Source organism: Eschrichtius robustus, chromosome 11 (assembly GCF_028021215.1).
Source record: "Eschrichtius robustus isolate mEscRob2 chromosome 11, mEscRob2.pri, whole genome shotgun sequence".
NCBI lineage: Eukaryota > Metazoa > Chordata > Mammalia > Artiodactyla > Eschrichtiidae > Eschrichtius > Eschrichtius robustus.
Genome location: NC_090834.1, coordinates 67,821,202 through 67,842,724, shown reverse-complemented (window position 1 = coordinate 67,842,724; position 21,523 = coordinate 67,821,202). Strand labels below are relative to the sequence as shown.

General features: G+C 35.5%; 1 protein-coding gene across 6 annotated transcripts in view; it reads left to right on the top strand.

Moving 5' to 3' along the window:
- SBF2 (SET binding factor 2) overlaps positions 1-21,523 on the top strand; it is a 469,986-nt gene that overhangs the window by 226,861 nt on the left and 221,602 nt on the right. For all 6 annotated transcript variants that reach the window (XM_068556612.1, XM_068556611.1, XM_068556610.1 and 3 more), the window contains 2 exons: positions 19,646-19,778; positions 21,349-21,457. In XM_068556612.1, coding sequence (XP_068412713.1) covers positions 19,646-19,778; positions 21,349-21,457 — 242 coding nt within the window. The remainder of the gene's footprint in view (positions 1-19,645; positions 19,779-21,348; positions 21,458-21,523) is intronic.

Here is a 21,523-nt window from a genome sequence, read left to right as displayed (position 1 = left end):
CCACCTTAGGGGTTTAAACTCTCAAAAATTACGTATTCCTTCTCTTCCTCCCTGAAAGTTTCTGCTCATTGAGTCATCTCAACCAAGTTCTAATTTAATTAAAGCTATTTTCCTTAATGTGTGAAATAGGTACTGTCTCCCTGGTGGCACTTACTTCTCTAAAGAATATCTTGTTGACTAAAACCTCCCTCCACAAACTTTTGGATATAATCTTAGGGGTTCATGGACTACCTACAGCCTGTCCATGGTCCCTCCTAATCACTGACTTAATTGATTTTAGCTAACCACTATTCACCTGACCTTTTTCAGTTAAGAGGGCCTGTATACCTCTCAAGGGTCAATCAAAGCAAAGGTTTACCATGAAGAGGAATAGAAGGATATGACACAAAATTTCACATTCCCAAATGCTACCATTGATCTTATACTTAATGAGTGCCTTATAAACCTCTCATGCTTTTACATTTTTACAACGATTTGAAGGGGAGGGCAGGGATTGTTACTGGCATTAATGCCCAGGACCCAGGGATATTAAACATTCTTCATGCATAATATATATGCACCAGAAGATTTTTTACCTCAAATACTAGTAGCACTCCTGATGAGAAAAACTGCTATAGATAAAGTATAAATTTATAAAACCTGGACCTCTCTTCCAGTAATGATGGCCTTTGTAATTCAGACTAACCCTCTTAACAATGAATACTAGGAAAGCTATACAAGTATAAACAACTTCTACTTGAAAGCGTCAGAAGCAGTAAATAATGACCAAACCATGGTCCAAGAGAAGAAAAAAACCTAGAGAAGTGAACCAGACATTTGAGACCACTTTCTCCCAAGCATCTCTTGATTTTGAAAGAAGTTACTGAAAAACTGGTCTCTGTACTATTGATATCCAACGGCGAAGGGGAGAATAGGAGTTCAGATTTTACCAAGGGAAATTCCTTTACAAAGCTCTCTTGCTTTGAGTTGGGACCATAAAGGACCACATCCTGGGAGAGGGTAAATCACAAGTAGACGGTCCCCCTGAGGAACTGAAGTACAGCTTGAAATCATTTCAGTTCCTAGAAACAGATTAAAATGATCCTTAATGCTACTATCTTTAGCCTTATAGTAGGAGTAAAAGTAAATGCTTTCTGGAGCAAGATAACTGCATTCTAGGCCTCCAATATATCTACAGATTTTTACATGTATGCCCAGTACCCTCCAAAGAAGACATATAGATGGCCAAGAGCACATGAAAAGATGTTCGACATCACTAGTTATTAGAGAAATACAAATCAAAACTACAATGAAGTTTTACCTCGCACCTGTTAGAGTGGCAATCATCAAAAAATCTGTAAACAGTAAATGCTGGAGAGGGTGTGGAGAAAAGGGAATCCTCCTACACTGTTGGTGGGAATGAATGTAAATTGGTACAGCCACTATGGAGAACAGTATGGAGATTCCTTAAAAAACTAAAAGTAGAGCTACCATATGATCCAGCAATCCCACTCCAGGGCATATATCCAGAGAAAACCGTAATTTGAAAAAGGATACAGGCACCCCAACGTTCATTGAAGCACTATTTACAATAGCCAGGACATGGAAGCAACCTAAATGTCCATCGACGGTGGAATGGATAAAGCAGATATGGTACATATATACCATATATATACCATATATACCAATATATGTGGTACATATATACCAATATTACTCAGCCATAAAAAAAGAATGAAATAATGCCATCTGCAGCAACGTGGATAGACCTAGAGATTGTCATACTGAGTGAAATAAGTCAGACAGAAAAAGACAAATATCAGATGATAACACTTACATGTGGAATCTAAAAAAATGGTACAAATGAACCTATTTAGAAAAAAAATAGAGTCACAGATGTAGAAAACAAACTTATGGTTACTAAGGGGGAAAGGGGGAGAGATAAATTGGGAGATTGGGATTGACATATACACACTACTGTATATAAAAGATAACTAATAAGAACCTACTGTATAGCACAGGGAACTCTGTTCAGTGCTCTGTAACAACCTATATGGGAATGGAGTCTAGAAGAGAGTGGATATATGTATATGTATGGCTGATTCACTTTACTGTACAGCAGAAACTAACAACATTGTAAATCAACTATACTCCAATGAAAAAATTAATTTAACAAAATAAAGCATACCATCAAGTTAAAAAAAATAACCAGAAACATGAGGACTAAAGCTATCTGAAAGAAATGTAAAAGAAACCATAGACAATATAAAAGGCCCCCAGGGACACCAGAAGGTAGTTGTCAGATATTAAAATAACTATGCTTAAATAGTGAAGGAGATGGACAGTCAAGAGTGAGAATTTAGGGAGTGACGTCAGTAAGATGGCACAATAGGAAGTCCCAGTCCTCGTTCTCCCACAGAAACATCAATTTAACAATTATATACAGACCAAAAAACCTTTGTGAGAATTCCAGAAGCTACTTAAGAAGTTGTGGTACCCCAGTTGATCACAGAGCTGAGAACAGCTACATTGAAACGGTTAAGAAGAGCAAGTTCACTTTACCTGGTCAGCCTCACCCCCAAGCCAGCACAGCCAGCACTGGAAGAGAACGCCCAGCTTGCAGCTTCTCCTTGGGGGAAAGGGAAGGAGAAAAGTGGAGTGTCCGTCCAATGTTCCAGATTTACAAAGGGCTGCCCAAGGAACTGGTTTCTGTCTTGCCATATTCGGAGCACTGACAGAATTAGCATATTTTGGATGCCTGAGGGCCACTGGGAACAAAGAAGAATGAGGGGTGGCTTGCTGCGTTGGAAGAAGGTGCACAATCCCTTGGGAAGGAGGGAGAGGAACATTAGCATTCCAACTTTTCAGAGGGCTGCCTGAAGTGGAGGAATGGGAACTTTAGTTTACTGCTAATGGGAGTGTGAATGGGACAGCTACCTTGGAATACAGTTTGACTTTTTAAAAAAGTTAAATAAACCAAATAATCCAGCCATTTCACTCCTAGGCGTTTACTTAAGGAAAATGATAGCATTGTCCATAAAAAATATTTGTAAATGAATGGTCATATCCATATTTTTATAATAGTGAAAATCTTGAAACAAGCTTAGTGTCCATAAATGTAATGAATAATGGTTATGGTAATGGATAAATAATCTGTGGCATATCCATACAATGGAATACTACTAGGCATTATAAAGAAATGAATTGTTGATACATATTACCACATGGATTAATTTGAAAATAATTATACTCAATAAAAAAAACAGACAAAAAAGAATGCATCCTGTATAATTCAGTTTCTCTAAAGTTCTAGAAAAGCTTCAAAAATAAATGAAAAAGAAATTATCGAAATAGAACATCATTTTACAACCCTCGCAGAAGAAAAACAGGCAGATATTATGTTCCTAACCTTGCCAGACACTACCTGTGTTTTGCCAGAGAGCTTAAATCTGATTCTGATCATAGGAAATACAGAAGATGGGGAACACGTTGCCCCAAGAGACTACAGTTGTCAAAATCCAGGCTCTTGGAAACTATTGGTCAAATGTCCCAGGTTCTTTAACAAATAAATTATAAGGAATGGAGGAGGAACCTCTAGATTAAAAGGGATTTGAGGGACTCCCCTGCCGGTCCAGTCATTAAGACTTCGTGCTTGCACTGCAGGAGGCGTGGGTTCAATCCCTGGTCAGGTAACTAAGATCCTGCGTGCCACGCGGTGTGGCCAAAATTTTTGTTTAAAAAAGATATGAAACACATCCCATTTTTAATAGAGTGAGATTGAACTATAGTGTCTAGGGATGCACATTTGGGTGATGAGAATGTCTATAGGAGAAGTCAGGAAAATGGTTAATAAAGTCAGGATGCTGGTTACTTATGGCAATAGAGAGGTGGTTGTGATTAGAGGCACATAGAAGGGGCTTCTAGGGCTGCTAGCAAAGTTCCTTCTTGACCTAGGTAGTGTTTGTAAGATAATTCATTAAGCTATACATTTGATTTGTATGCTTTTCTACATTTGTCCTTTATCTTACAATACAAATATTTAGAAAACTTGTACAACTATTTAACTCTTCATATGTACACCTTTTATTTTTTAAAAAAGTACAATGCTTGAATAAATTAGAGATTTTATCCTCAAACAACAGAAAGTCTAGAGATAGGCAGTACAGGACTGATATATTGATTCCTAAATGTCTTCAAGGGAGAGTATGGAAGTTCTACTCTGTGCTTTTTCCTTATTTATTAATAGGGAGTTTTCCGTGACTTGACTGGGAGCTTCAAGAACTGCCTTGTCTTATTATTCTTTGCATTCTGTATATCTGGCATAGTGCCTTGGGCACAGAAGGCATCAGTTTTTCTTGAATAAATTAATACACTAGCCATGAAGAAAATGGCAGTCATATCTCCTAGGAGAGTTCTGTGTATGGATGAAGTGCGCCAGAACACGATGATTAGCCATTTGAATATCAAATTTCATTATTTTACTCTCTGGTATTTTGAGCTTAGTTATCTTTTGCTTACATATTCAAAATTTACTTTTCTAGGGAAAGAATAAGGAAAAGATAAGAAAGGAGAGGAGAAAGAAAGATGCTTCTAAAACAGCACTGTATGCAGAGTTGTAGTTCTTAGAGCATGTGGTACTGATAATTCTGCTAAAGGCATGCTCTTATCACCAGTCATTTTGGTTGGACTGTTGTTGAAGGTCAATATTAGACCGTTTTCAGAGTTCACTACCTGGGTTGGGGGTGGGGTAGCGGTGGTAGATTTTACAAAGCACAGACAGGAAGCAGATAAGACTCTAAGATTCTTTTGTAGCCTTGACTAGTTTTCCTGTAAAACGTCTAAATGTAATGATAGCATTTCCTTGATTCTTCTCTCCAAGGCTTGTTATGATAATGAATTTGTTTTTCACAGTTTCAGAGGTCTCTGTGTTTGCCTGAAGTAATTATGTGGACTGCTGCCATTACCCGCCTCATTCCTTAAAATTTTCTGTTAACCATCTTCATCTCCAACTTAACACCTATTTTATTTATTTGTTTGTATCTTTTTGTAGTCTATGTGAATTGTTTTTGTTTACCTGAAGACTTGTGTTTTGTGTGGAAAATTGTAATTTTTTTACGTTAATAAGATTACATTCACAAGAACTGGTTGCTATAGCCCCTCTGATTTTTTAATCTAATCCATAGCTCAGGTATCCTTCCTTGACCCAAATAATTTTGTGAAATTCTCATGACATCTTTTGTCATATATATTCACCTATAATTTGGTTTTTAACTACAAATACACTAGTTTTAGAATACTTATTCCCTAATTTTTATAGTATACTATTTATTAGACATTTTTAAAGTCACAGACTAAAATGATCTTGGGCCTTTAGCTATCGTCACTTTGTTTCCATAGTACAACAACATTAGGCATGTAACATCTGTGTTTATTGATATTTTATTGGCATATAACATATATAAGTTTAAGGTTTACAATGTGGTGATTTGATGCTTGTATATACTGAAAAATAATTACCACAATAAGATTAGTAAACACCTCCGTCCCCTCACATAGCTATCATTTGTGTGTGTGCTGTTAACATTTAGCATCTACTCCTTTCACTGTTTTCAAGTATGTAATACAGTATTGTTAATTATAGTCACCATGCTGTACATTAGATTCTCAGAATTTATTCATCTTATACCTGGAATTTGTACCCTTTGACCAATATCTTCCCACTTCCCCCACCCCTTAGCCCCTGGCAACCACCATTCTACTCTTTAGTTCTGTGAGTTCAGTTTTTTTAGATTCCATATATAAATGAGAATATAGAGTATTTGTCTTTCTCTATCTGACTTATTTCACTTAGCATAGTGCCTTCAGGGTCTATCCACGTTGTCATGAAAGACAGGGTTTCCTTCCTTTTTATGGTTGAATAATATTCCAATGTAGTATATATATATTTTCTTTTTCCATTCGTCCGTTGATGGACACTTAAGTTGTTTCCATGTCCTGGCTATTGTGAATAATGCTACAATGAACACATGAGTGTAGATACCTCTTTGAGATAGTGATTTCATTTCCTTTGGATATATACCCAGAAGTGGAATTGCTGGATCATATGGTAGTTCTATTTTTTATTTCTTGAGGAAGCTTCATACTGTTTTCCATAGTTGCTGGACCAATTTACATTCCCACCAATGGTGTAGAAGAATTCCCTCTTCTCTTTTGATAATAATCATTCTAACTGTTGTAAGATGGTATCTCATTGTGGTTTTGATTTACATTTCCTTGATGATTAGTGAAGTTGAGCATCTTTTCATGTGCCTGTTGGCATTTGTATATCTTCTTTGGAAAAACATCTATTCAAGTCCTTTGCCCATTTTTTAATCTTTTTTTTTTTCTTTTTGCTATTGAGTTGTATGAGTTCCGGATATATTTTAGATATTAATATCTTATCAAATAGATGGTTTGCATGTCATTTCTCCTATTCTGTAGACTGCCTTTTCATTTTGCTGATAGTTTCTTTTGCTGTTCAGAAACTTTTTAGTTGCTGTAGTCCCACTTGCTTATTTTTGCTTTTGCTGCTTGAGCTTTGGCTGTCACATCCAAAAAATCATTGCCAAGACCAATATCAAGAAGATTTTTCCCTGTTTCCTTTAGTAGTTTTATAGTTTTGGTTCTTTTATTTATTATTTAATACACTTCGTGTTATTTTTTGTGAGTGGTGTGAGATAGGGGTCCAATTTCATTCTTTTGTACACGAATATCCAATTTTTCCAGCATCACTTGTTGAAGAGACTGTCCTTTCCTCATTGAATATTTTTGGCTTCTTTGTCAAATATTAGTTGACTGCATAAGTGTGAGCTTCTTTCTACACTCTCAATTCTATTCCATTGATCTATGTGTCTGTTTTTATGCCAATACTATACTTTTTGATTATTGTAGCCTTGTAATATAGTTTAAAATCAGGAATTGTGAAACCTCCAGCTCTGTTCTTCTTTCTCAGGATTCCTTTGGCTATCTAGGACTTATATGAATTTTAGGATTGATTTTTTTTTCTGTGTCTATGAAAAATATAATTATTTTGATTGCATTGAATCCATAGGTGGTTTGAGGTAGTATGGATATTTCAACAATGTTAATTCTTCTGATTTATGAATATGGGATATATTTCAATTTATTTGTGTCTTCTTCAGTTTCTTTCATCAAAGTGTCATAGTTTTCAATGTACAGATCTTTTACCTCCTTGGTTAAATTTATTCCTAAGTATTTTATTCATTTTGATGCTACTGTAAATGGGATTATTTTAGTTGATTTTCAGATAGTTCATTATTAGTATATAGAAATGCAACCGATTTTTGTATGTTGATTTTATATCCTGTAACTTTACGGAATTTGTTTATTAGTTCTAACAACTCTTTGGTGGAGTCTTTAGGATTTTCTATATATAAGATCATATCATCTGCAAATGGAGACAGTTTTACTTCTTCCATTCGGGTTTGGATGCTTTCTATTTTGTTTTCTTCCCTAATTGCTCTGGCTGGGACTTCCGGTACTGTGCTGAAGAGGAGTGGTCAGCCTTGTCCTGTTCCTGATCTTAGCAGGAAAGCTTTCATGCCTTCACTGTTAAATATTCAATAAGATGTTAGCTGTGGGCTTGTCATATGTGGCATTTATTATGTTGGGGTATGTTTTTTCTATACCCAATTTGTTGAGAGTTTTTATCATGAAAGAATGTTTAATCAGATGGTTTTTCTGCGTCTGTTGAGATAATCATAGGATTTTTTAAATCTTTAATTTCATTAGTGTGGTATATCACATTGATGGATTTGTATATGTTGAACTCTCCTTACATCCTGGGAGTAAATTCCACTTGACCATTGTATATGATCCTTTTAATGTGCTGTTGAATTTATTTTGCTGGTATTTTATTGAGAATTTTCATGTCTATGTTAATCAGTAATACTGGCCTGCAGTTTTCTTTTCTTACAGAGTCCTTATCTGGCTTTGTTATTAGGGTAATTTTGGCCTTACAGAGTGTTCCTTCCTCTTCAGTTTTTTGGAAGAGTTTGAGAAGAATTGGTATTAATTCTTCTCTAAGTGTTTGGTAGAATTCACCAGTGAAACCATCTGGCCCAGTGAAACCATCTGGTCCAGAACTTTTCTTTGTTGGGAGGTTTTGATTACCGTTTCAGTCTCCTTATTCATTATTGGTCTGATCAAGATTTTTATTTCCTCATGATTCCATCTTGGTATAAACTTTTTTATATGCATACTTTCTTTTTGCTCACCCATATTTAGTCAGTTTTTCATTAGCAATTATTGAGTCAATATTTCTGTGTATTATATCTAATACTAAATATAGATTTTTAAAAATTATTAAAATAGCTAGAGTTTTTTCTTCAGTTTATCTTATAAACATAATTTTTCCTTTTTACACAAATATCCTTAAAATGTTGATTGTAACCATAACTTGCTATTTAGAAAGTTATTTCTGCTTTTAAATATTTTAATGGAAAACTTCTGGCATTCCCTCTTTTGTCTTCCTCTGGAAAAGCTTCTGTTTGTAGTGCTATATAATTATTCTTAAAGTGACATTAACTTTTATAAGAGTATCAAAAATAATTTATGTTCCTGAAATAGAAAGAAGAAAGATGTCAGAGGAAAGAATGAAGGCTTAGGTTGTGGAAAATGGTTCTCTTTAAAGGTAACACCTTTAAGAAGAATATGTTGATTGGTAAATTTATGAGCCACATGGTTAGTGCATCAATTGTGGAATGATTTTTGTTCTTTTTCCTTAAATGATCAAAATCTAGTGTCTTGGATCATATTACTATTTTCATTAGTTTTCCTAGATTATTCATATAGCATTATTAGTTGTTTTAGTCTTATTCTCAGTTATAATGGAAAAAAATGAAGTAGCCATTTTCTTTCTCAATACATGTAGTTTAAAAGGTAGTTGGAGGGACTTCCCTGATGGCGCAGTGGTTAAGAATCCACCTGCCAATGCAGGGGACACAGGTTCGAGCCCTGGTCCGGGAAGATCCCACATGCCGCGCAGCAGCTAAGCCTGTGCGTCACAACTACTGAGCCTGCACTCTAGAGCCCGTGAGCCACAGCTACTGAGCCCACGTGCCACAGCTACTGAAGCCTGCGCACCTAGAGCCCATGCATACTCTGCAACAAGAGAAGCCACTGCAATGAGCAGCCTGTGCACCGCAATGAAGGGTAGCCCCCACTCGCCGCAACTAGAGAAAGCCCGCACGCAGCAACGAAGACCCAATGTGACCGAAAATTAATTAATTAATTTTTAAAATTAAAAAAAAGAAAAAAAGGTAGTTGGAGAATTTGTGGGCACAAGAGTTTAGACCGTTACTATAAATGGCATATTGTGCTCTAGGTAGGAAAGGAGGAAATAGGAAATGTAGTGTTTTACTGTAACTATATTTATGATTAATCACTTTTTGACCGTTTATAAACTTATTTATTTATTTATTTATTTAGGGCTGCGTTGGGTCTTCGTTGCTGCGGGCGGGCTTTCTCTAGTTGTGGCGAGTGGGGGCTACTCTTCGTTATGGTGCACGGGCTTCTTGTTGCGGCTCACGGGCTCAGTAGCTGTGGCATGTGTGCTCAGTAGTTGTGGCTCGCGGGCTCCAGAGCGCAGGCTCAGCAGTTGTGGCACACTGGCTTAGTTGCTCCGCGGCATGTGGGATCTTCCTGGACCAGGGATCAAACCTGCGTCCCCTGAGTTTGCAAGCGGATTCTTAACCACTGCACCACCAGGGAAGTCCATCATTTTTTGACAGTTTAGATGTCAACTGTTTGTCTTAGGGATTTGAAACAAATCTTCTCACTAGTCTGTTCTGGAGCACTTTTCTGAAGAAACTTCTTACCATGTCTACTTTATTACAGAGTCCTAAGAATTTCTAGAGAAGACTGTTCAATTTACGTTTTGGTAATAAATAGCGCAAAGAATAAACTTTCTATAATGCCTATCTGCAGGAGTATATTTTTCTCATCAGATGTTTACAAAACCATTACCATGTGCCAGGTCCTGTGCTAGTCACTAGGGATGTAAAGATGAAACAACCTCAGCCCTTATCCCAGGTAATACTTTTAGCCTAGTGGAGAAACAGATACATTTTAAAAATTACAGTACAGTATAATTAGTGCAATAATAGAGTACAGTATAATTAGTGCAATAATAGCTAGTAAGCTAACTCTTACTAGCTAGAAAAGTGGAAGAAGGACATTCCAGGCAGAAAGAAGAACATAAGCAACGGTATAGAGCCATGACAGGCCTTCATGAAATAGTAAGATGTTTGATGAAGCTTGAGCATTCAGAAGTAGTCAAAATGTTATCAGGAAATTGATTGCTTTCTTTTCAAAATTAAACGTTAAATATTTATGCTAGTTTTATAAAGGAAACCATTTTTAAAATACCAAAGACTGACAGTCATTGACCAATGGAGTGCTTGTTGACTAATGTACTATGCTTGCTAGAATTACACATAAATAAAGTATGTGCTTGCTACATGATATCATTTGAGGACAGTTCAGAAGAATCCTGATTCAAAACTATCTTCTCCATTTTCCTCTTATGGCGTTTAAATGCTACCACTAAATAGTTACCTCTGTCTTTGAATTGAGTTATCCTTTAGTGAACGCAAATGTCTGAGGCAAGATAGCTATTAACTGTTATCCATCATTGTCACAAAGTTCTCTTGTGTAAAATATCATTTTGCTCTGTTTTTGGCCCCGCGCTGCGCGGCATGTGGGATCTTAGTTCCCCAACCAGGGATCAAATGCACGGGCCCCCTGCAGTGGAAGCACTGAGTCTTAACCACTGGACTACCAGGGAAGTTCCTCTTTGAGCACTTTAGAGATTAATATTCTTATAAAATATGGTTATTCCAACAATTAAGTATGCAACTTAGAAATGGTGGCAGGATAAATTATCCTCTTTTCTGTGCTCTGTAACATTTTTTACAGGTCGCATTTCTGTTGTGTGTTAACTATTTTTTTACCAACCTGCCATCTTCACTGAGCTGCGAGCTCCTACAAACCTGCCTCAATTTTTTTTATATCTATCCCTAGAGTTTAGCAGTTTCTTATATATCTCAGCAGCTAGTAAAGGTTTAACAGTAGAGGCAGGGAAGGAAGGGGAGAAGAAAGCTTTAATTAAAAGAGTTCGTTCTGCCAAGGCACTTGCTTCCTGTTTGTTCCTTGCTTTAATTCTCCAGTTATTCACTCTATATTATCCTTTCCCTTTGTTTGCTATTCTGCTCCTAAAGCCTCTTTTGTTTCCTGCTTCTTAAATTTAAACATTAAAGTAGATTTAAAAACCTGGTCATTCAGAACAGGCACAGACTAGGAATCTGGACCATTTGGGGTTGATGTGATTACCCTTGACCCAGAGAACCAATTGTGTTGTTCAACAAGGAAGGAAATGTGCTATACCTTTTTACAAAGTTTTGCTTGAGTTGGTCTTCTGTGGATTGTTACTTGGGCTATAGATATACAGTTTTAGATTTGAATTCTTTGTGGTCATAAGTATTTGTTAAATGACTTCTTGTATTTAAAGATTACCACATTGCTAAACTCTACTTATAAGTATGTAAAGTGTATTTAATTCATGTCACGTTCAAGGGAATAAACCCATGTTCATAACCACTAAAATATACCCATGCACAGTTGCCCAGTTCAGTTACATTTCTTAGTTATTTTTTACTTAGAAGATTTCCATTTATAATATATTTGGAAATAATATACCGAATTTGTAACAAATATTAAACATTGCTTCTCAATGGTAGTTACAAAACTAAACTATATAAAGCTTTAGATAATCTGGGAGGGTAGGGATTTTGTTTTTCTTCATTATTGTATTCCTGATACCTTGTGCATAGTAGCTACTCAACAAATAACAACCGAATGGATGAGAAATCTCCTTTTTCATGACTTGTATTAAGCCATGACCGTTGTTAAGTTTTCTCCATTGTGGATTGACAGAATTATAGTAAATTGTTTAAGGCTTTTGGAAATATAGCCTGTCTTGAAAACCATGGCCTTCAGTTCCTCAATTTGCCCATTTGAAAGCTGAGACATAGTGTTCTATTTGTGTAACATATCGTTATTATTCAGAGGAGGGGAGGATTCTGGAGAAAAGTTTTGGGTGTTGTTTTTTCAAAACGGGAAACAAATACGTTCATTAATGTTTGATGCTATGAATTTTAGAACTTTAACCCCTAAAGAAAAGTTAAGATCAGGAAGTAATTTTTCAGAATGTTTTACTATTTAAATAATCAACAGGATGTGTATGTACCATTATAGTGAAATCAGCAGTAATTATCACTGGAATGTTTGTTTTTCATACTGTTTTCTCCACTGTTATTGTGTAGCTTTGGATAGACATTGGCTACCAAAGACTAGGAAACAATTCAAGGTTATTTAGAAAGCTGATTATGACTAGTAGTTCAAAGAAAATGAATTTCTAAATAACTCTGTGAACACAGCAACAAGTGTTGCTAGTTAGGAATAAAAACATTAATGTAATTTCTTAAAATATTTGAGATTGTTAATTATCTAAAGCTGAAGAAAGCATGTTATATTTAAAAATACAAAGTTTAAGCAATCCTTCAGTTAGTCACAGGTAAATTTTATTCTATATTACATTACATAATTTTCTGGATAATGAGAAACTTACCCTTTAAGCACTAGAATATTATTCCAACTCATTTCTAATACATGAGACATAAATCCTCTATTAGTAAATATAGTCTAATATTTCACCCCTTGATATCACAAATTGATTGTTTTTACTGATATAAGTAGGTTAGAGTCCCTTAAAAGTGCATGCCTTCCTTCTTCACAATTTATCTACTACTACATGATGCCAGCTATGACTTTTATTTTCTGATGGATTATCTTTTTTGTGAGGGATTACAGAGGGTTCACATGGGAGTGGAAAGGGAAAAGTTCTTCCCTAGAGTCTTCCGGAAAAAAGCTTGGACTCCTTACTATGGTATACAAATTCTTCATGAACCTGCCCTTGGCAAAACTACTTGTAGGTCTCTCTGAGTGCCTTTTCCTTCCTCAGTCCTCTGTTTCTTTGCACATGGTCTTCTGTCAACTTTGAAAGCCTTACTGCTCTTGTCGCCCTAACTCTTACTTCCTGCTTATCCTTCAAAATACAACTCGAGTGTCAGCTCCTTTAGGTGGGCCCAGTGTGATCATAAAGGTCCTTAAAAGATGGAAGAGGGAAGCAAAAGAGTCAGTGTCAGAGTGGTGTACTCTGACATCACACAAGGGACAAAGACTCAACCGGCCTTACCAGCTTTGACGATAGAAGGGAGCCATGAGCTCAGGAATGTGGGCAGGTGCTGGAAGCTGGAAAAGCCAGGAGTAGGGCTTCTGACCTCCTGAACTTTAAGATAATATATTCATGTTGTTTTAAGCCATTAAGTTTGTGGTAATTTATTATAATAGCCATTGGAAATTAATACAACTGCAGACTTTTTTAATATAAATTTTTATTTTTAAATACTTTGACTCACGAGAAGTTGCTAAAATGGTACGGAGAATTCTCAAGAATACATCACCTACCTTCCCCCAACAATAATGTCTTATGTAATCATAGTCATAGTACATTATAACAACCAGGGAATCGATATTGGCACAATACTATTAATTCAGGGAAGGAGTGACACTTCTCTGAGTAGATCTTCTTATGTAGTTTTGACTTCTCAAAACTTATTTAGGTCTCACGTCTTCAGAAAATAATATTAGATCAATCATGATGGGAAGAAATTTAAAAAAATTAAAACTGAAAGCATACAGAAACAAACTCCACTCTCTTTCAAATGAATAACATAACCATACTGAAGAGGAAAAACTAATCAAAGTAAGTTATAAACACAGTATTTGACTATATAACCTCAGTTTTGGAGAGAATTGCAAATAAATTGTTAACTCCTTTTTAGTTGGTGTGATTTTTTTGAGTTAGAATGGCTGAAAAAATCATGCAGTTTATGTATAATATAAGATTTAGCAAATGAATAAATGTGTTTTTGTTGTTAGAATCCAGGGTTCTCACTGGAAGAAGGGACATAGAAATATGTATTGGAGTCAGTGGGGAGACCCTATGAGAATAGATTGGAATTGAAAGTAATGATGTGGACTCAGGATGTCTCAAATATATGTATATGTGTGTATACATATATATGTGTGTGTGTCTGTCTTTATGCATGTATATGTGTTCATGTATGTGCATATATCTGCTGTATCTGCAGAAGTAGCCCAGAAACAAAGACACCCTAGTAGAAATGATCTAACATTTACCCTAAACCCCAGAATCCTTGATCTTTAATGCCATTCCTCACAAAAAGGAACCAGCCTCCTTGGAGAAGTGGCTGACTTCAGACCAGGGACAGGGTAGGTAAAATATGAGCCTAGATTATTTTGTCAAGCCAGAAAGTAAGAAAAAAAAAAAAAATGAGTTCATGTCACAGGGACACAGGAACTAGGTTTAAAGGGGTGCCCAGTGTCTAAATCTAGGACTTAATTGGCACAAAAATAATTAAGGGCAGTAATGACTTATAGAATGTTGGAATAAAAAAATAGAAATCAAAAAAAAAAAAAAAAAAGAAATCCATGAGTCCATACTGATAATGGATATATAAATAAGCAGGTTAGTGGAGGAATAAACAAGGGTTCTGCTAATTGCAGAATGTTGAGTGCTGACTGGTGAAGGTGGAGGAAGTGCTGGATTTGGAAAAGCATTTTATGATCGTCATAGTAAAGACTGATTCAGATAGTAATTATCAGTAGATGCTAAGTGTAGGCAGAAATTTTGGTGAGGAACAAGATATTTGCATGGTCTAAAGTGTCTGAACACAGATTGCTTATTAGTTACAAGGAAAAATAAGAAGTAAACATTAGAGGCGTTAGATAGCAATAAACAAAAGTTTAGGTGAACAAAATTGACATCACCAAGGATAATGATTCTGGTTATGGCAGTATGAAGAGTTAATCCTCTCCCTAAAGAATCAGTGTGAAACTAGACAGAAATTGTTGTACAGTTATTGTACAACTATTTCAGTGCTCTGGAAGTTGACCAGAAGCAAACAACAAACTCAGAAGCATTTATTCATGCTAGACCTTTGGATGAGAATAGTAGGAACCTGCAGCATTCTTACCTGGGGTGGCTCCCATCTTTCCCACATGTCAGTACTATCAGTGAAAATGATAGTTTAGCCAGGGCAGGGCTGGCCATAAAACCAGCAACTTTGCTGCCAAAAGCGGGGAAAGCTTAAGCCCACAACATCATTGTCAGGAAAAATAATATTGAATCCAGAAGGAAATGAAAGGGAAGAAACTCTAACTCCGCTTGTCTAAGTTATAATCCTATTTGGGGCTAGTGGCAGACCTGCTAGAAATTTAACAGGAAAATCCTGGTAATGAGAGAGTCATAGGAGGGCTAGATGAGACTCAGGACCAAGATGGCAACATAGGAGGCCCCTGAATTTCACTCTTTCGCAGAGAGTGACACATGGAGCAATTCCCTGTGAGAGAAATCCAGAAACTAGTTAAGTTACTCCTGTACCTTGGGCTCCTAAGAAAATACCCACATTGAAATGGGTAGGAATGATGGAGATACGATCCTGCCATAAACCCCACTCCTTGCACAGCACCAAATATTGGCGAGGGAACCCCCAACGCCCAGCTTCTCCCTGAAAAGCAAAGGGTTGGGGCCACACATCTTGAACATCAACTTTTAAGGCTCCTACCTGAGGAATGGTTCCCTCAAACTCCTAGCTCTGAAAGCCAACAGAGTTTGTGTTCACAAGTCCCATAGGACTATAGAACACAAAGAAGCAGTTCTTAATGGGTGTGTGAGCACTTACTGTGGTTATCCCTCCAGGCTCAGTGCAGAGGGAGCAGGCAAAAACACCCTTCTCCCAGTGTTTCCCTGAAAGGTGTTTGACTGCATACTTTACAGGGTACAGCTTCTAATTAACACAGAGCTAGGTGCTGACTGCTGTACTCACCAGAGCCTAAAAGAAAAAAGACTCACTTCAGCTTTCATGATACATATACACTGAAGGTGAAGCTATATAAAAATATATCTCATGCAAATAAAAGCCAAAGGAAAGCACAGGTAGCTACATTGATGTCAGACAGAATAGACTTTAAGCCAAAAACTATAATGAGGCAAAGTCATTATAAATGATAAAATAGTCAGTTCATCAAGAGGTTATAACAACTGTAAATATTTATGCACCCAACATCAGAGTACTTAAATATATAAAGCAAATATTAACAGATCTGAAGGGAAAAGTTGACAGCAATACAATAATAGTAGAAGACTTCAGTACCCCACATTCAACAATGGATAAATCATCCAAACAGAAAATCAATAAGGCAAATAGTAAGGATTAAACAACATGTTATAGCAGATGGACCTAACAGACATATACAAAACCTTCCATCTAACAGCAACAAAATATACACATTCTTCTCAAGCACACGTTGAACATTCTCCAGGATGAATTGTATATTAGGCTACAAAACAAGTCTTAATAAATTTATGAAGATTAAAATCGTATCAAGTGTGTTTTTCAAACAGGATGGTGTGAAACTAGAAATCAGTATCAAGAAGAAAACTTGTAAATTCACAAATGTATAGAGATGAAACAACATGCTCCTGAACAGCCAGTGGGTCAGTGAAAAAGTCAAAAAGATCATGAGACAAACGAAAATGGAAAAGCAAACACCAAGACTTACGGGATGCAGCAAATGCAGATCTAAGAGGGAAGTTTACGGTGATAAATATCTACATTAAGAAAAAAGAAAGATCTCAAATAACCTAACCTTACATTCCAAGGAATTAGAAAAAGAACAAATGAAGCCTGACGTTAGTAGAAGGAAGGAAATAACAGAGATCAGAGCAAAAAATAAATGAAATAGAGAATAAAAAGACAGTAGAAAAGATCAATGAAACTAACAGCTGTTTCTTAAGAAAGATAAGTATAGTTGACAAACCTTTAGCTAGACTTAGAAAAAAAAGAGAAAATACTCAAATAAGTAAAATCAGGTATGAAAGAGGGGACATTACAACTGATACCACAGAAACACTAGGGATCATAAGTGAGTACTGTGAAAATACCAACAGTTAGGTAACCTAGAAGAATGAATAGATTCCTAGAAACATACAACCTACCAAAACGAAATAATAAATAGAAAATCTGAACAGAACAATTACTAAGGAGATTGAATCAGTAATCAAAAACATTCCCAAAAGAAAAGTCCAGGACCACATGGCTTCACTGGTGAATCCAACCAAAAATTTAAAGAAGAATTAATACCTGTCCATTACAAACTATTCCAAAAAATGAAAGTGGGAACACTTCCAAACTCATTTTAAAGGGCCAGCATTATCACCCTGATACCAAATCCAGACTTGGACACTACAAGAAAAGGAAACTAGAAACCAACATCCCTGATGAACTTAGATGAAAAAATCCTCAACAAAATTTTGGCAAACCAAATTCAACAACATGATAAAGGATCATAGACCATGATTGAGTAGGATTTACTCCTGGGATGCAAGATAGTTTAGTAAGCAAATGAATAAATTGTTCTCTTTGAAATGGTTAATTTTATGTTATGTGAATTTTATCTCAGTAAAAGAAAAATTTAAGGTTGTGGAAATGCTCCATATTGAATGAGAATAAAGAAACATGACAGCTAAATGGAATATTGAGCTTAGAATGAATCCTGATGGTAGGGGAAAAGCTCCAAAGAATAACATTGAGTCAGTGGACAAAATTGGAATACAAATGTAAGATTAGACTTCAAGTATTGCAACATGTTTAATTTACTGAGGATGATAACCATACTGTGGTTAAAGAAGACATTATCTTTATTCTTACAAAAAACACACAAGTATTTAGGGGTAAATGTCGTGATGTGTACATTCACATGGCTCAGAAAAATGTGTGTGTGTTTGTAGAAAAAGTCAGGGCATGCTAGCACATAAGTACAAATGTTAAAGCAAATGGAGCAAAATTTTAACATTAGGTGAATCATTGTGAAGGGTAGATGGGTGCTCTGTGCACTATTCTTGCAACTTTTCTGTAAGCTTTAAATTATTCCCTCCCCCCCAAAAAAAAACTGTTTAACGTATCTATGATCCAGTTTAACAAATGTAGCATCGTAGATATAGTTGAAACTTCCTGCGTATGCCTTCTCATCCCAGAGATATATACTATCCCGAATTTGGTACTTTTTAGTCCCAGATATATCTTTATATTTTGACTGTATGTTTGTATATAGCTGAACAATATATAGTAGCATTTTGTATGGTTTTAAACAATATATAAATGCTATCATTCTGTAGCATCACTTTATACCTTACTTTCCTCACTCGATATTATATTTGGGAGAGTTATTCATGTTGATATATGTAGCACTAGCTCTCTTATTTTCACTGCTGTAAAGGTATCCCAGAAGTCTTAGTGATGTTTTAATCTATCTTAAATTCACAAGTATAAATGTTACAGACCTACCCCCAAAAGCCGTATCACTTGAAAATTGTATTTAAATTTCTTTAATAATTATTTCATTTTATAAATTTTGTGTTTTTTTAACATCTTTATTGGAGTATAATTGCTTTTCATTTTATAAATTTTGAATAATAAAACTTCAGTTTTTTGTTTCAGTCAACATTTGCCATCTTCAATCAGAGGAAGTTTAATTTATAGTATGATTTTACTATAATTTATTCTTCATTCTTACATTTAGGATGTGCCCACTTTTTTCATTGTTAAATACTTCTACAGCATACCTTTTTGTACCTTATCTTCTTGGGTACATGTGAGAGAGTTTCTGGATAAATAACTAATAATGGAATTACTAAAATTACTGTAATAACTAGATGGTAGGGTATATGCATCTTAAGTTTCTTTATATTCCTCACAGCAGTATGTATGATAGTTCCTTTCCCTGCCATCCTCATAAAAACTTAGAATTGTCAGGCTTTGATTTTGGCTACTGTAGTAGGTTTAATATCATACCTCATGAATTTATTAGGTTGAATTTTTCTGATTATTAGAAGTTTTGGAGCTTCTTTTCATGTTTATCATTTTGATTTCCTCTTTTGTAAATTGTAAATTCATATTATTCTCTTACGTTGCTTATTTCTTGTTGATTTTAGTGGGAATTTTTTAAGTTGTGAACAATGTGCTATTTCCAGGAAGTAGAGAAAGGTTGATGTAAAAAGGTGGAAAAAAGATATACCAGGAAAATTTCAATAACAAAACTGGTATGGTTATGTTAACATCAGACAAATGGACTTTAAAAGGGAAAAATGTTATTAGAACAATGCCAAGCATCTAAAACAGAAATTTAAGTACAGACCTTGGAGATTAAGTTGAAAAGAAGGTAATAGTGTATTTCCAAACAACTAATATATTCAATGAGTGTTACACTGATTAGACAAACAAAACTGAAAGTTTGGGAAAGAAATACCCTTAGGCTCTATGGAATTTATAGTTTAACCAAATATTTTTCTTCAGAGATTTTTAAAATATTGGCTTTTTCATTCCATGTCATTCTAAGTCTTGGTTGGCAGCACATGTAAAATTAAATGCATTTGGTAAGCATTTGTTCTGTGTGTTTTCAGGAATTCAGAATGTCCTCAGCCTCTTCTGTGCAGTCCTCACAGAAAATAAGGTTCTCTTCCATTCTGCAAGTTTCCAGAGACTTAGTGATGCTTGTAGAGCCCTGGAATCATTAATATTTCCTCTTAAATATAGGTGAGAGTTTTTATTTGGTATCTTTACTTATTCCCAAATCATGCATTACTTATCGATGATCAGTCAAAACATCACAGCAGACAGTTTTGAACGACAAGGGCATATGTTACAAAGTTACATTGTTGTAGGAGTCATGATTCTGATAGGAATTAGCCTGGAATTTGGAACTTTTCCAAGTTGTCTATTATTGAGTGGTGATTTATTTCATGAAAAAATAATTAATTTGAATAGTATTGTCAGCAACATTTAATTCCCTTTGAATATAGTAGGAGATAAAAGTCTTAAGATAGTACTGTCTGATTATTTACTATTAAGGAATTATTATTAATTTGAGGGGTTATAGTGTATTATGGTTTTATTTTTTAAAGAGCCCTTATCTTTTTTAGATATATACTGAAGTATGTATAAATGATATGTCTGAGATTTGCTTCAAATAATATGGTAGGGAAGAGAACAAAAATGGGTAGAAATATGTATGTGGCCATGCATTGGTGATTGTCAAAACTGAATTAGATACATGGGGCTTTATTTTCCTTTTTCTGTCTATTTTGGGGGTGAGAGGGAAGTTAATCTTTCATAATAAAAAGTAAAAAATAAAACAATCTAAACAAGTGATGACTGAGAGTGCTGTAAGTAGAATATTTTATTCTAATACTCTTTTTTATCAATTTGATAATCACAATAGGAAACTTAAGTTTATACAAACTAGAAAAATTTAGACAGTCTACAGATTTTATGAAAAAATTTTTTTAACCTATGTGCTTTTCTTAACTCCTGGATAAGAGAGCATTCTAAACCTTTGTTTTTGTACCTTGCCATTCTTTTTTTTTTTTTTTTAATTTATTTATTTATATATTTATTTCTGGCTGTGTTGGGTCTTCGTTTCTGTGCAAGGGTTTTCTCTAGTTGCGGCAAGTGGGGGCCACTCTTCATCGCGGTGCGCGGGCCTCTCACTATCGCGGCCTCTCTCGTTGCGGAGCACAGGCTCCAGACGCGCAGGCTCAGTAATTGTGGCTCACGGGCCCAGCCGCTCCGCGGCATGTGGGATCTTCCCACCCCGGGGCTTGAACCCGCGTCCCCTGCACTGGCAGGCAGACTCTCAACCACTGCGCCACCAGGGAAGCCCCTTGCCATTCTTATTGAATACAAAAATCAAGTATAGAAAATGGAATTTGAATGATTGTTTTATATAGACAAATAAACCATCACCAATATTGAGGGAGCAGACCCATCAGGGAGTCAGTATTACCACCTGATGTCAGATTGCTATGTAAGGAAAAATTATTTCAAGCAAGTTTGAACAACCTAAAGAGACTGCTTGCCTAGGGGTAAGGGATAAGGAAGCTGCCCTTGTTTACTTTATATCGTGTTGTACTGGATCATATCTTTCACATGAAGATTTTTTTTTAAATCTTTTTTCCCCAAGAATTTAATATTAACAACCCTGAGAATATTATTGATAATTTCTAAACATAGGTAATCTAAAATTCACACAGCATAAAAATGAAAGAAAGGTATGTTATATTACCGAAGAACAAATATATCTCATGTATATTTTTATTATTTCCAGTTATCCTTATATTCCTATTCTCCCGGCTCAGCTACTGGAAGTTCTGAGTTCCCCAACGCCTTTCATTATTGGAGTACATTCTGTCTTTAAAACTGATGTTCATGAGCTTGTAAGTATTCATCTTTATTTTTATTTTATTTTATTTTTTAACATCTTTATTGGAGTATAATTGCAT